This window comes from Stegodyphus dumicola, chromosome 3 (genome assembly GCF_044657685.1).
Source record: "Stegodyphus dumicola isolate Sdum_Otavi_A_Nest chromosome 3, ASM4465768v1".
Taxonomy (NCBI): Eukaryota; Metazoa; Arthropoda; class Arachnida; order Araneae; family Eresidae; genus Stegodyphus; species Stegodyphus dumicola.
In genome coordinates, this window is record NC_140770.1 from 93065518 (window position 1) to 93082930 (window position 17413).

At 31.3% G+C, this 17413-nt stretch overlaps 1 protein-coding gene across 2 annotated transcripts in view; it reads left to right on the forward strand.

The window, feature by feature from the left end:
• LOC118199098 (annulin-like) overlaps nt 1-17413 on the forward strand; it is a 96464-nt gene that overhangs the window by 72681 nt on the left and 6370 nt on the right. For both annotated transcript variants that reach the window (XM_085813080.1, XM_085813079.1), the window contains exons 5-13: nt 2322-2440; nt 5582-5692; nt 6686-6860; nt 6959-7097; nt 7752-7858; nt 7961-8126; nt 11230-11309; nt 12927-13072; nt 14349-14496. In XM_085813080.1, coding sequence (XP_085669206.1) covers nt 2322-2440; nt 5582-5692; nt 6686-6860; nt 6959-7097; nt 7752-7858; nt 7961-8126; nt 11230-11309; nt 12927-13072; nt 14349-14496 — 1191 coding nt within the window. The remainder of the gene's footprint in view (nt 1-2321; nt 2441-5581; nt 5693-6685; nt 6861-6958; nt 7098-7751; nt 7859-7960; nt 8127-11229; nt 11310-12926; nt 13073-14348; nt 14497-17413) is intronic.

Consider the following 17413-nt stretch of genomic DNA (forward strand, 5'->3'; position numbering starts at 1 on the left):
GGTAGCTTATGTATATCGTATCATGAATAACTATGCAATATTTAGTGTATCCAATGCTGAATTTTTACAACTTTCTGATGATTTTTTTAACTGAAAGCAGATTGCTGTGTACGTAATTCTCTCCATTTATACAGTGATCTATTTTCGCTAAATATATATATATATATATATATATATATATATATATAAGAATAAATTGAATTTAATTAAAAAAATTAAATTTAAATACATATTTAATTAAATATTCTTTGCGCCATTGCTGCAAGGAATGAAATTTAAATTTAAACAAATTTAAATTTAATTTTTAACAAATACGTATAAAAGTAAAAAAGCAAATTTAAGTTCTAATAAAAGAAAAAGCCAAAATAATTAAAAAAAAAAAAAATGTGCAAACATGTAAAAGATTTAATTCTCGAACTAATCTACAATATCATTTAAATTCAGAAGCATAAGCAAATCAAGTGCAAAATCAATCTATGAAAATAAATTTACTAATTTAATAAGTTAAAATTAAATTAAACAATTTTTTTAAAAAAATGCATATGTGAATGACCGTTGAGTAGGCAGGAGACAGACTTATCAAGGGGAAGTTGCCTCCAAACCTAACTCTTTCAATTCGTGTTCGTCATTCATGCAGGCAAGGGTAAAAGTCAAAACCAAAAGTAATTCCAATAAAGTGGCACCCTTAGAAATTAAAATTTAAGAATTAACATTTAAGAATTAAAGTTCAAAAAGGAAAACACTAATGAAGTCTCCTGAGAAACAAGCAAGCAAAGTCAAGAATTAAACTTTTTCAATGTCTTTTAGAAACCCTTGTATACAGAAACTTCCCTGGAGGCAACTTCCCCTTGATAAGTCGGTCTCCTGCCTACTCAACGGTCATTCACATATGCATTTAAAAAAAAAAAAATTAATTTAATTTTAATTTATTAAATTAGTAAATTTATTTTCATAGATTGATTTTGCATTTGATTTGCTTATGCTTCTGAATTTAAATGATATTGTAGATTAGTTCGAGAATTAAATCTTTTATATGTTTGCACATTTTTTTTAAAATTATTTTGGCTTTTTTCTTTTTTTAGAATTTAAATTTGCTTTTTTACTTTTATACGTATTTGTTAAAAATTAAATTTAAATTTGCTTAAATATATATATATATATATATATATATATATATATATATATATCAGAGTATTGCAAATTTTGGCACCTCGCACAGTTTCGGCATTGGACACCTTAAACATTATGTTTAAGTTACGCATGTTTTATATCTATATGACACTTCACTGGCATTATAAGTTCACTTTTTTCTCATGGTGCTTTACGTATCGTTAGTACGATCTAGTTAGATTTTACGCCAACGTTTATGTTTGATGCTAAGTGGCACCTTGTTAATAGAAAAGTACTGGTAATTCTGGAAGATTTCGCTAAATGTCATTCTGAAATATTGTGACTGTTAAGATTATCATGAGGTAATACTACCGATCGAAGTCTATTAAAAGCGAAGCTACAGTGTTTTTCTTTTCATGAATACTTCTGTCGGATGTTTGTAAAATGTCTTTTCGAAGTTGCAAATTTTAATTACTTTTAGGTTAAGATTCATTCTCGCTGTCCCGTTAAAAAATAAGAAAATTTAGAAGGTTTAAGTTTTTTAATCAGAAATTCAAGAACCCTCTAGATTTCAGGATTAACTACTTTACAAAAGATCTCAAGATAAAAAAAAATTAGATAAATTATTTTTTAGGCTCACCTTCGCCCGTTGTCTTTTAATTTATATTTGTTCTCTTAAGGATCTTCATTATAACAAAAAATCAACAACTCTAGAACTCATCATCTGATTCGCAGCAACTTTCAGTGCTTGTAAAGGACACAATTAAGATAGTCTAGGAAGTTGCATTAGTATAGAAAATTGCATGCAGCCAATCTCTTAAGGGTTTTTAACAACTCTTTTCCTTGCTTTTATGAAGGAAAATAGGATTATAAGAAATAATAGGATGATATGGTGCTCCCTAAAAATATGGTAACCTACAGCCAGTCCTTGTTAGCCTGTACAATGTGACTTATAAAAATGTTTGTCATTTCATTAATGAATCAGTCTTAATGGTTTATTTATAATGAGTTAATCGATCATATAGGTTTATTTATAATTTAAATTAAAAATTCGTCCACTTACTCTCTAGCTTGGATTGTAATTTTTCATTTTCATATTAAAAATAATTCAGTACAATTATTATTATGTATTTAATTATGTAAATTATTTTTAAAAATTTGAGAGTTCGTGTTCATGTATCAAACGTTAAACGTGCGTAATTTTTGTACAGGTGATTCAGTTTATATGCCAGATGAAGATAAAAGATCCGAATATGTTTTAGCTGACAGTGGTCTTGTATGGCGAGGCAGCCATAACTGTCTTAGGCCCTGTGTTTGGAATTTCGGACAGGTATGAATAATGGTTACATTTGAATTCATAATACAAACCTTAAGCAGTAATGATGAAAATAAGTATATACAATCGATGTTTAATTAATTTAAAATAATGCATGGAGCTAGATTAAAATTGGAACAAAGAAAATTATCGTAGAATGCTACTGGAAGTGAAAATGCAAATGTAAACTACAACGACAGTTGACAAGAAGTTTTGAAACAGATCCACCTATGCAGTTTACCATTTCTGTAAGTAGAAATAAATTTGAAGTGAATGGAAATGTTTAGAATGTTCGTAAGAAACATTCTGGAAGACCAGAGATATTAGCAAGGGTCGCAGGAAAAGTGTGAGCGAAACATACGGCCAGAAATGAAGGAAAGCTATGTTTCAGATAGATCATACGATACAAATTTAAGAATCAAGTATTCATCACAATTTGAAACACTGTTATGAAAAAAATTAAAAGTACTTTCTCTGAGTATTTGCATCCCCCTCAAAAAAGTCATGAACTCTTTGACAACTTTGAAGAGCATTCATGAATTCATTAGCGATTGATTTTTCGCCAAGCTTGTAGGATTTATATTTATTTTAACTAACATGTATTTTAAGTTTAAGCTATCTTTCCTGTCAAGCTTTTACTTTTCCCTGGAATTGCCAATGCCAGAGGATGTAAATTTTAGTAGAACGCGGAATTGCCAATGCCAGAGTATGTAAATTTTAGTAGAACGCGCAAAGTATTCAAATTTTCAGCGGAAGTAATTTTGAGTTAAATAGAAGGGAAACGAGTTTGTAGGTGTGCTTTCTTGATTCACGAGCGTGAAGGTTGCTAGGTAGAAATTTAAGAACCGCGCGTTTCGGCCTGTGTGCTTGCTTCGACAGTTAGTTGAATCTTTCAACTTTTTATTCAGAAAGTTTGCTGAAATCTCAGCTGTATCTGAGAACGCGGTTAAGTTAGTTACGTTTAGAGAGCCTCGTAGGTAGTGACTTGTTATTATTCATTTTTAGTTGTACTTTCTTATTTTTATTTAACCGCCGGGTCGGCGTAGTTTGTGAGCGTCAAGTGAACGCATCTGTAACTTCTAAAGTGGAATAAAAAGGGAGTTAAACCCTCCTTAAGAGTTTGTGTACTTTCCAGTTCATAGCAGTCACTACTATTGTTGCGGGCAAGTAGGGGCCACGCAACACCACAAGCTAATGTACGAAAGGCAAAAATTATATTTAAAAATGGTGGCACACTATGAATGCCATGTAAGAGCAATCAATCAATAAAATTGAAAAAGTGATAAACATGGGTAATGAAGCACTTACTATTTTTCAGAAATCCTTCTGTTTTTGCGCTGATGTTCTCCTCATGCACACATCGATCTATTTTCGCTTAAAAAATCGGAGAATTTCTCAAATTGACAGCGTATAACATCGGCATATTCTTTGCATGAACTGCGCATGTACCTGGGTTGCCGCATAAATAATTCTTGGCGACATAGTAGGTTCTCACATAACTATTTTGGCAACATACTGCTTTGCCTAGTTATATGTTTTCGCGACTTTTCGGTAAGAGGGGAAATGAACAAAAAGGGCCGTTATTTTCGTTTAACTATCATATGCGAGTTGTTTTACCTTATTACGTATATGAAAAAATATTTTTATACATTTTAGAGTTAGTATTTTAAGAGAAGACTTTTATATGACGTTGTGGCATAAATAGTTATGCCAATATTTCAGCAACATATGAAGGATACAATATAATCTTTCTTAAAAACCTTTTTTTAATGGAAGGATGTGTGAAAAGGAATACTTATTATTTTTTAGATCAGCTAATTTTATCAGGTATTTTGGAATATGAGGAATACATATAGATTCAATTTTGTTATGCTTTCCCGAAATAGGAATTGAAATTTCTGTTGCTGACCAGACTATCAGATCAATTAAAATTATCATGTACTATTCATAGAAATCACTGTTAAGTTTTATTATCAAAATAAATTCAGAATAGGAGACACAATGCCTTTTAGAAGGACTTATTGTATACCCTTAGTTTGTAATCACCTATGAATAAGAGTGATTAAAAATAAAGAAGGATCCAGATTTACTGTTTAAAATTATAGTTTTGCATAATTAGCCATTTTTGCAATTTCGTTCCTCAGCAGTCGCCAAACAGCTTATCTGTCTAACGTTTTATTTTCATTATCTAAATATGTAACAAATGTACTTATTAAAAAAATCTGAAAGGTTTCAGATTTTAAATTATGTCCAAAGGGACTTTTTTTAACGTCTTGTGTGTTACCTATGCATTTATTTATTAAATATCATATTCTTTGCACTTAAACCATAAAATTCAGTTCAACAGCAATGTCGCAAAATAATTTTAAAATGAGCATATCTTTTAAATTTCCGATACACAGTTCCGCGCACTGGAGATAAAAAGATTTTTTTCCGCCCGTAGAGTGTTGCCATTTCTCGCTTTTAAATCGTTCAGTTTGTTAATCAAAAATTTCTTATAAGTTTGCAAAATATGAAATCGATAATAAAACAAATTTCAAATTTCAAATTTGGGCTTCCAGATGCCCAAATTCGCAGCAGGATTATGTCATTCAAAACTGGATGGCTGTAGGGACCATTGTTGTATCACAATGCGAGAAGCATAAATACATTCATGCAGATTCTTCATTATTTAATTTCTTCAAATATAATACAGGGCAATAGTATTTGGTGGCAACGATTTGAAAAGTGATACGCCGTTTATAGGGTTCCGACGCAAAATCGCAAAATGAAAACAATAGTCTTTCAGGGACAAAGCCCCTTTGGTCTAATTATACATTTTATGACTGAAATATTCTGCTATAGTCCAGAAATAAAAAAAAAATATTTCAAAAGCTTATTGAATAAACCTTTTTTTAATTAATTTTTTTTGATTTCTCTCTCTCTATATATATATGTATATAAACATTATATCTTCATCTTTTAATGCTACTTTTACATATTTTGGAATATATTGGTAAGTAAAATTATATCATGATACATGAATTAAATAAATAATATAAATTCCATAAAAAAGAAATGTATTTAAATATTTCTATTACTAAAATGCATTTTCTTTAATTCTGTGCTTTTAAATATATTATATTGTTTTAATAATCTCTGTACTTTTCTTAATAGTTTGAAGAAAATATTCTAGAATGTTGCTTGTATCTTCTAACACATGTAGGACGTTTGGGTGTTGTGGCCCGATCGGACCCAATTCGTGTGGTTCGTCACATTTCTGCAGTGGTAAGTCTTTAAACTCATTTATTTTCAGCTGCATGTAATTTGAATGAATGTATATGATATATGCGTAAAATTAATTAATCGTTAAATTTTTAAATTTTTTAAATGCTTTTGTAATTAAATTCAGCATAAGAGACTTTAAATAGGACTATATTTAAAGCATATTTTGGAACAAACTTAAATTATTATTTTAATAATTTATATAAAAGTTTCCTGTTAAGTTATCATAGCATCTCAGTATTGTATTCTAGAACTTTACAGCGTTTTATTTTCAAACAATAACAAACAATCTTTGTAAAAAATACAGAAAATAATAAGTTTACTGACAATTTTTTGAAGTTATGACATGTAGAGGGAAGAAATTCATAAATGTTTCAGAAAGTCTGTATAGAAAATGAAAGTTTTGAAATAAATGTTGCTTATGTTTGAGTCTTTTACCATGTATTATTTTTATACTTGATTTTTGTAGCATAAAAATTAACTATAATATGATTTAAAATATTTAAGTTGTTTTATTAAATGAGTGCTTTCTGTACATAGTGTTGAAGAGGCTAAATATGAATTAAATAAAATAAACACATATGATGTAATTTTCTTTTAGTAAAGTACGTTTTTAGAGCATATATTTTATGAAATTTATTGCTACTGAACGGATGAATTTATTATACCATGTAAACACAAAAGGAAGAAAAGGAAGGATATGTTTTTATACTAGTTCTGTACACTTAGGGTTTTTTTTGTGATGCCGAATTAATTAATAAGAGCTAATGCATGATGACATTTTTGTTTCAGTGCAGCCTGTGGTTCAAGGATTTATTCAAAACCTTAATAATTATATTTAATTTGAATATAAAACATCTCACTTGAGTCCAAGCTGATAATTTTAGATTACATAATTCGGAAATAATATTGTATAATTTTGATTTTAATTAATTAATTAATTAATTTTTTTACCTGATTAAAAATGATTTTTTAGATTTTATGTAACAATTTTAGCTCAACTGTCGCGATGACAATGGAGTAATTGTTGGCAATTGGTCCGGAAAATACAAAGGGGGAAAACCACCAACCTGCTGGGGTGGAAGCCAAATGATTCTTCAGAAATACTACAAAAATAAGAAACCTATCAAGTATGGCCAGTGTTGGGTCTTTTCTGGTGTTTTTACGACAGGTACCTTTTAATATTGTTCATTAAATGATTAATGGGAACTTTATTTTTTGGAATTTTATCAAGCCATGAACCATGACACTACTATTGTACTTTTTCAGTATGCAGATCCCTTGGAATCCCATCTAGGCCAGTGACAAATTTTTCATCCGCGCATGATACTCATAACAGTCTCACCATTGACCGATTTTTTGATTGCCATGGAAAACCTTTGGAGAAAATGAATATTGATTCTGTATGGTAAGCTTCCCCCCTCATGATACAAGATATTTCTTAAGGAATGTGTTGTAATTAGACATTTAAATACAATGATTTTAAAACTTTACATACTTAAAACATTTGTAATATCCTTATCCCACTTAGCAAGCTTTCAAAATGAAGTAAATGTTGCTAAAATAAATTATCACACAAATGTTTTAATAAATTTTGCATTTGTTTAAAAACTCAATAGATAATTAGAAAAATAATAAATATATACATTTACTTGCTTAAAGCATACTAAGAAGTTTAAGCTTTGAAAACTTTTATCATGTTAAATAATAGCATATCATAATCTACCAAATTGTATGTTCAACTGTATTATCAACTGAGAGTAACTGTAGAAAATTCTCTTCCATGTAATTGTTGTTAAGTTAATATATTTTACTACTCAAATTAACATTTATCTAAAATGTTGACTGATTTTTAAATATTTTTACATGCTTTGAATTTCATAGTATTAATTAATCACTAGCTGTAGTAAAATTAAGATTGGTACATATTTATAAATTTCTTTGAAAATATTTCAAATGAATCCACAATCCCCAGTTATTGAGATGATAATTATGTAATCTATATCTCTCTATATATGTATACATTTTACTATAAATTCAAATATTTAATTTCATTAATTAGGAACTTCCATGTTTGGAATGAAGCTTGGATGCAACGTCCAGACCTAGAGCCTGGTAACTATGGTGGCTGGCAAGCAGTTGACTCTACTCCTCAGGAGGAATCTGACGGTAAAAAGAAATTTCAAAAATCATTTATACAAAATTGCAGATGAATGACATTTGAAAAATTGAAACTTTTCTGAAATTCTTAATGTATTTAATTTCACGCAGGACTGTTTCGCTGTGGTCCAGCTAGTGTAGCTGCAATTAAAAGAGGTGAAGTAAAAAAAGCATTTGATACAACATTTCTTTTTGCTGAAGTTAATGCTGATAAAGTATATTGGAGGTACCATGGGCCAAACCAACCATTGAAACTTATCAAAAAGTCTACTGAAGAGTAAGATTCTTTTCATGTATAACTTTTGCACATTCAAAAAAAAAAAAACCTGTGTTGTATATAAGGTTAAATGCTTATATTATTAAATACGTATAAAATCAAATGACGCTATTATTACCAAAACTAATTCAGAATGTCTATTTATATTAAAAATACTTGAAGGCCATTTTAAAGATCTCTCCCTCCCTAAAATCAACTTACAATATAAATCAAGGTACTTACGTATAACACAACTACATTAATAGAAGTCATTAAATTACAGTATAAATAAAGATACTTATGTATTACGCAACCACCTTAGTAGAAGTCGCAAAAATTTCAGAATGTGCGAAACTTGGCAACCATGCGCATAACATTCTTCCGGCAACCATGCGCATAACTATTCTTCCGGCAACCATGCTTATAATAGTGTGTACTGCATATTCACAAAGCCTACAGACCATTTCGCTACGGTCTGCTCTCATTGGATGAAACATCTGCTCGGCGGTCATATTTGGAAGGGCGAGTTATTGCCCTGTAGGCGTAGTAATTAACGCCAAACAAACGGAAACAGCGTTTATTTCATTTGATAATTTTTTACTTTATGAATGAAAGCTTAGAGGAATTGTGTGGAATATATTTTAAATAACCTACTAGTCTTATTAATAGTTTATTTGTATTTGAATTTAAACTTTTAAATGTACGTAATTGTTTTGCAAGAAAAAGGTGTTTACATGGAGATAGCATATGTACTTTTTCGTCATTTCTGTTAGAAAGAGTCTATTGTGTAAATTTCCATAGCGCATTAATTTATACAAATAAAGGAATATTAAAAAATAAACCAAATGAAAACATTCAGTAAACATTTAAGAGCGCCGGATACCTATTCTTTTTACCTGAATTATGAGTAAGTATAACTAAAATTATATTTTATTCCATTATGCGCTATTTCTATTGAAACGCTTTTCGGGATCTTGGATCGTAATCTTGCTACTGGTTCCTACTACAAAGAGTACAAACCAGTAAATAAAAATAAGAAAAATTAGCATTAACATAAATAGAGGTGTTTAATTTTTAACACCGCACCCAAATCCGAACAGACTAATAATGACAAAGTCATTCAATAAAATAAAAATAAAAATAAATCCGTGTAGAGCAGAGTTTGTAAAAGCTACGAGCGGGGATAGAACCGACAAGCTATGAATCCGAGAATTTACCGGATACCTATTCTTTTTACCTGAATTATGAGTAAGTATAACTAAAATTATATTTTATTCCATTATGCGCTATTTCTATTGAAACGCTTTTCGGGATCTTGGATCATAATCTTGCTACTGGTTTCTACTACAAAGAGTACAAACCAGTAAATAAAAATAAGAAAAATTAGCATTAACATAAATAGAGGTGTTTAATTTTTAACACCGCACCCAAATCCGAACAGACTAATAATGACAAAGTCATTCGATAAAATAAAAATAAAAATAAATCCGTGTAGAGCAGAGTTTGTAAAAGCTACGAGCGGGGATAGAACCGACGAGCTATGAATCCGAGAATTCCCCCCCCCACGCTCGTTACCGCTGAGCTGCGGTCTCTCTGGTGGGTTATGCACACATCTTGGTACGCAACGCTCATATACAAATTGTAAAGGCGGTGAAGCAAAAGTCGCCAAGTACTAGATTCTGTAACCCTACGTTTCCTGTTTTAACCAATCGGAGCAAACAGCAGAAGAAACGGTCTGTAGGCTTTGTGAATATGCGTGTGTACTTTAGCGGAAAAACAAAATTACAGAAAGAATGTATGTAGATGTTTTATTTTTAGCCTATTACGTAATTTTTATTTAATAATTCAAATTTGTATTTTAAATTGCTTAAGTATATTTTCTTTTCATATGTTTATAATGTTTACCGACTTACGATAAATATCAATATATTGGGAATCTTTCTAAAAGCGCGAAAATTATCACCAACTTGCATCCGATAAGTAACTTTTACCTTTTCACCTGTAAAAAATCACCAAATTGTGCCAAGGCGTGCCAAGGTAGTGCCAAGGTAATACGTAAGTGCCTAAATAAATAATTCTATAACAAAAAATCAGAAGAAAATTTTCATAAGACATAAAATTTTACAGTAGCATTAATTAGAGTTATTTATGAAATTAGTTGTAGTGCTATTCATTGGATAATTGATGAAGAACTGGCAGTATCCCACTATATAAAATTAGTTAAAATTTATAAGCTCACAACAAAATCTCTGATTATGCTGATAGCATTTAATAGATCAGTTACTCTTGTATGATTTATATGAGCAAATCTAAATGTTACTCTTAACAAAACTTTTAAGCTATTACACATTTTTATCATCCCTATGAACTAAATAATGTTTATTAAAATTATTATTTTAAGCTTCTTCCATCTGAATCTCAAAACCTGTGTTGTAATGCATTGTTATAAATAAGAAAATTTTTTTGTAAGAAATAACTTTTGTTTCTATCTTATACTTTTATGTACATTTTATTTATTTTCATACTTAAAATCCTCTTCATCCCACTGAAATATTAAAGCATGTTCTATTCTGGGCATACAGTTTTTCTGAAACAGTATTTCCGTATAACCATTATTTTAACTTTCTAATGATTATTAAACTTTCTGAAACACACACTATAAAAATATATCAGAGGAAAACTACCAGAAGTAAACTGTGTAAAAAAAAAAAGAAATAAATACATTAAATAATATAAGAAATATCAAAGAAAAAGGATCAAAATTGAATAAACCCTCAAATTCAATATGCTTTTAAAATACCTTTTTAGAGAATTGTGCAGTACTTTTGTATCATAAATTATAATTAGTGTAGTTACATACATTACAGTTAAAACTATATAATTGCGAGTTTAGTTACACAATAAACTGAAGCGATATCTCTCTGTACATTTCCAATCACTGCAACACATTTACTCTCTTGCTCTCTCTCTCTCTCTTTTTTTAACTCTTTGATATTAATACCCTCAATTGTTAATCATAACAAATTTTTACTTATGGCTTACTAAAGTAAATGGCCTTTATCTAATAATTGCTACTTTGTTATGGAAGAGCAAATGTAATTCTTTTCTTTACTATTTTATTTAGGATTGGCCAATGTATAAGCACTAAAGCAGTCGGAAAGTTTGAAAGAGAAGATATAACTCACGAATATAAACATTTAGAATGTAAGCAAATGTTCATTTTTAAATGTTTAATACACGTTTTTGTTTGATTCATTTTAATGGTGCAAGACATGTAAAATGTATTAGTTAATTTGCATGAGTTATTTTTATCACCTTTTTTGCTTCGTATACACTCTGTCACCACAAAACATATGCACCCAGACGAAATGGAGCCACAGTCACGAAACTCGGCAGGAATGTAGTCTGATAAGGAATATGCAAATGATTTAAATTTCGACGCCAATGAGACTAGGGTAAGCGCGTTATGCGCATAGGAGTTGCTTTAAAAGCATGATTGTTCGTGCCGTAGGGCTATTCAAACAAATATGTCGACTTGAATATGGACAGTATTTTGACTAAATATGCCTCTGACGTAACTGACGACAGTACGAACAGTTGTCGAACTTTGAGAGGAGGCGCATTGTAGGCCTCAGAGAAGCAGGTTGGTCGAACAGGCATATCGGTTGCCACCTCGGTTGCAACGATAGCGTAGTTGCTGGATGTTGGCGAATATGCATTACGAAAGGTATAGTCTACCGTCATGGAGGGTCAGGGCGTTCCAGGAACAGCGGCCACTTCCGCATTAAAAACGTCGCTAGCACCGATTTGATGACGTTTACCAAGTTCCAGGGCATCCGGTGGTATCAAGGGAAACCATTCGGAGACAACTGGCCGCCACTGGTTTATGCTGTCGATGTCCATTAATATGCCTACCACTGACCCCACATCAGTGTCGATTGGATGTTTCCCAAGCTCAGGAGTGTGACCGACTGGAGGCGTGTGATTTTCAGCGATGAATTTCGATTCAGTCTCAGTACTGATGACCAACTCACACGCGTACAGAGGCGGCCAGGCCAGCGGTTGGATCCGGGATTTGCTGTCGAGCGGCACACAGCAATTACATAAGGTGTGATAGTGTAGGGAGCGATTTGTTGGGACACACGATCACCTCCATTCGTCCTTCAAGGCATTACGACGGCTCGCAGTTACGTGGACGAAATTTTAACGCCGGTTGTACTGCCTATGCTATCAAGTGGCCCAGATGCCATATATCAGCAAGATAATGCTCGTGCACATACTGTGTGACTCTCTCATCAATATTTTCAAGGATATGACGTACTCCCTTGGCTTGCCAGGTCACCAGACCTCTCGCCAATAGAGCACGTTTAGGACATGCTTGGAAGGCAACTGCAGCCGTCTCGGAATATTGGTAATTTAACTGCCCAGTTGTAAATATTACAGCGTGATCTTCTGCAAAAGGTCATAGGTGATCTACTTGATTCGATGCCACGCCGTGTTTCGGCTTGTATAGTAGCGAGAGGTTGCTATACTACTTACTGATTTGTAACCTTTTTCATGCCTAAGTTCTTAATAAAACAATCTTTTGTTCTGAATTTGTAATCATTTGTTTATCTCCCCATAAAATATATCCTTGTTAAGTTTCTTTATATTAGTAATTTCCTTCTGGGAGCATATATTTTTTGTGATAGAGTGTATTTGAATCAAGCTTCATTATTATGAAAATTACATCATCCACTTCCACTTAGTAATGAATAAGTTATAGAGAAAATACAATTTCATGAATTTTTTTAGAGTATAAAATTGTATTTGTACTTTTAGGCTCAAAAGAAGAACGTGAAGTAATGCTGAGAGCATTAAGACAGTGTAAAGATGCATTTTCAAGATATTATCTGAATGATGATTTGGAAGATGTTAAATTCGAATTTACGCTTTTAGATGATATTGTAATTGGAGAATCATTTACTGTAAGTTTTAATAATATTTGACGGAGATTTAATGTAGAATATGTTTAATGTTTTTGCTAAATTTCTGTGAAATATTTTCATGGAGGTATTGAATGTACAATCATATTTAAAGAAAAAATATGGAAATTAATTTACAGAAAGGCAGTTACTTGGGTCAAAATGAGAAATATTGTTGGATATATGTTTCCAGAGTTAGTTACAACATTGAAGAATCTGGAAACATTTAAATTTGTCAGTTGTGTTTTAACCGAAATCTTTCTTATGATTTAAAATCTAATCATGGAGCATATATCATTGAGTTACCTTTGTTTCTTTAATTCTTTTACATCCTCACTGTTAATGTATCATACTGTTTTAGAAACTAAACTGAAGTGAATTTGTTAACCAGTTTTTTTTTTTAGAAATTCATTTGTTAATATTACGCTAATATAAATCAGGCAAATTAAATACTATATACTCTGAGGTTTTAAAATATAAATAAAAATAACTGGATAACGTTAATAATTTGATTTACTATCGCTTGATTTAAAATTTTGATTAAATGCTGTTGTGCTTTACGGGTTCGTGGATTTCGAGTAATTGATGATAACACTTGATAAGGAATCAAAATACAATTTATTCGCCCAGTATTACACAGGTGAGTTCTAAAGACACGTTTACAGAAAAACTACTGAAACACTGAGCAACACAGCCTTCATGCTACAACGGTAAAGACAGCTTTTTGCAAGCCACTTAAAGAATCGCTCCTGACTTGGTTCAGTCGCACTCAAGCTAATCTTTGAACCCATACTAATTCAATTAAACACACTACTTTTTCCCCGTACAGGCAATGTATATATAGCTTTATTTTGCCTCCGAAAACATTCTAAATTGTTCTTGCTCTGTCCGTGGCATGTCGCCAATTTTGTCACCAAATGTACGATTTTGGCCAAATCTGGCAACCCTGTCCCTCTCTTCCACTTTCTGGCAACCCTAATTCTGCTTTGCTGGGAAGCTTTCTTACCGCAGTTGGGCATTTCACATTAATATGCATAATAGTAAACTAATTCTAAAATTCATATTTATTTATACATGATATATATATTTATTGTGAAAGGAGTAGTAGAATTTATGTGAACACTCCCTGAAGTTTACTCAAAAGAAAAATACTAAATTACATTAAATGGAAAGTAATTTATAGTTTTAGCACTGTGTTATAACTTACAGTGATATTGGCAATGCAAATTACTGTTAAATATTTTAATTTCTGTGTGTGATTGAATTTTCTTACTTGTAGGTTAAATTGAAAGCAATAAACAAACGAGAAGAAGGAGAAGAATATACAGTGAATGTATCTCTTCATGTACATTCTGCACTTTACACTGGCCAGCCTAAAAAACTTATTAAAAGGGATGAATTTGAAATTCAGTTAGGACCTGGTGTTGGTACGATGTTTATCTATGTATATATATATTTAACTTAAGTTCTGTTGTACATACAATTATAAATATTGGTTGAATGAATTAGGTTGAATATTAATAAACTTGCAATAATTTTATGTAAAATATTAGATCATCCCATAAATGATGCTGTTTTTTCATTTGTATGAAAAGTTAGATAGAGATGGGATAATCTCTCTGTATCAACTTGCTTATAATAGCAGGTAAGAATTTTAGTACTTACATTTTAACACAACCACCTTAGTAGAAGCCGCCAAATTTTCAGAATGTGCCAAACTGTGGCAACTATGCACGTAACCATTCTTAAGTAACCATGCTGATTACAGTCCTTCAATTAAGTAATGTCGCTAATTTTCGTATGCGTTCTTTTTGTTGTATTCCAAATTACAAAGGTTTTGGCAAACCGTTAAATTTTTGTCTTAAATTAAATTTTGACAGCAGTGGATGGAACTGTGTTTAACATTTCTGCAAGAATATAGCATTTTGAAATAAAATCGCTAAAGGGAATAATGATTAGATGAATATGGTAGATAGATGGAGCACAATGCATAGTTTATGCAACTCTCTGATGTTTTATTAAGGAAAAACAAATCGATATGTACACAGGAAAACAGCACAAAAAATTGCAGAAGGTTTTCACGAAAAATGTGTTTTATTTTTTTATGCATCATGTAATCCTTATTGAATAATTAAAATTTGTATTTTAAATTGCTAAAGAGGGGTTTGCGATAAATATTGATAATTCAGCAGTGTTTTTTAAGCAAATTCACAAAAATGGCCATCTTGCACCTCATAAGTAATTTTTACCGTTTTATCACGTGATTACTCTAATGCGTAAGTAGCATAATTTTACCTGATTCTTATTCTTAGTGCAGGTTTTGAAAAGTGATGTTCAATTTTAACAGTTATTTTTTCAGAGCTATACTGAAAGAGATAAAGGAGAAAATTTGGCATATTTTACTTTTTAAGTTGAATTGAATATTTAGTAATAAGCAATATTAATGCAATATATATGGGTATAGCACAATAAGCATAAACCAGTGTCAGTGGTCGTTCCAGAAATTACAAGCCAGAAACTGCGACCAGGGACATGAGTTTTGTCTTGGAAGACTTGTATAAGCTTCACAGAGACATCCTGTAAACCCTGATGAAATAAAATCTCATCGTAGCTGTTGAGAAATAGCAGAAGATGATGGAGACTGCAAGCACAAAAACCGCATTATTGAATTGGATGACTCAATAGCTTGGAATAAATTGAGACACAGTACCAACTTTAAAATACCAACTTTAATCAAAAGTTCAAAATAAACGTGTTTTACAGTTGAATAAATTCATTGTAGATTTGTTAAATACTTCGTTTTAAGAGCTTTTGATTAATACAGTCAAAAGTCGTTAATTCGGACGCCCATAATCCGGAATGATCTATAATCCGGACCTCAAAGCTACAAACTTTCTGCGCATGCTTCGCGTTCACGCATGCGCACAGGCGCTTACGAGAGCGCGTAAGACCCTTACGGCTGCGAATATGTTTGTGCGCATGCGCGTTTAATGTTTAACGGAGTTATACGCTAAGCTAAAGTTATCTAATTCAATTAATGTTGCAGATTGCGTTGTTCCTTGATCTTCGAATTGGATCCGGCTTATTATTTTTTGCAGACTGTTAGAGCAATTTTATAAAAGTAAGCTTGAACTTTCGATTATGTCAAATAGAATTTCCGATATATATTTACTACAAAGCGAAAGTATGTTTTGAAATCCGAAATCTGTTTATCAATTTCACGCTGCTCTGCGGCAGAGGTGGGGGCAGAAACGTCATTATTAGATTATGATAGATTAGAAAGATTATGTCAAATAGAATTTCCAATATATATTTACTAATATGTAATTTGTATCTACAAAGCGAAAGTATGTTTTGAAATCCGAAATCTGTTTATGAATTTCACGCCGCGGATTGGAAGTTGATCTGTCAACACTATCCTTATCTTCAGATTAGATGTTTTTATTTTATTTGGATTATAATTCCGTACTAAGTTTAGCATTTCGTCTCGATGTACTCAGTCTTTGATATGATTTAAATCAAGTTCCTCGTCATTATAATTCGCTTCCGATAGTGAAGAAAGTGACCCAGAGGTTATTGAAAACGAAAACATTTCGATTGACAAATTAGTCGGTATTCTCAACACAGCAATTATAGGACTTGAACAGCGGAACTTTGTAACTAAACAAGAAATTATGTCTGTTTAATAGAATTAAAGAGAAAGTATTATCACATGAAACGAAGCAACTTACATTGAAGGAAATGTTTAATAAAGTAAACAAATAAATATTAAGCTTTTTCTTTTTGTAAATTTTGATACCCTTTAGATCATAATTGTTCTTTATTTCATAAATTACGGTTTCATATTTTTAATTTTGTAATTTTTGCATGCCATCTTACCAGATTTAAACTGATGATCTATAATCCGGAAAAATCGATAATCCGGAATCGCCGAAGTCCCGACGAGTCCGGATTAACGACTTTTGACTGTACTAAGCACTGATAATATATACTGATTATATACTGATGATTATTATTTCTACTTTAGAAGTTTTCAAGAGCAGTATTGGAAGACATATACTTAAAAATCTTTAATTAAAAATTAAAAAAAAAAAGGGCACTATCGTATTATCCACCGAACCCTGACAAGAATCACCAGGCAAAGCGCTGTGTCGCCGAAGTAGGTAGCCCAGAACTTAGCAAAAAAAAAGTCTTTTTATCTGACAACCCTTTAATGCGCGCTGTTTTGGAATTCGAGAGTAATGTTTGTGGTTTTCTGCTTGTGGAATTTTTTTTTTTTTCTTTTTTTCTATGTAACGAACCGTAATGTAACCATGGAGTTTGCCTACTGATGAAAAGAAAATG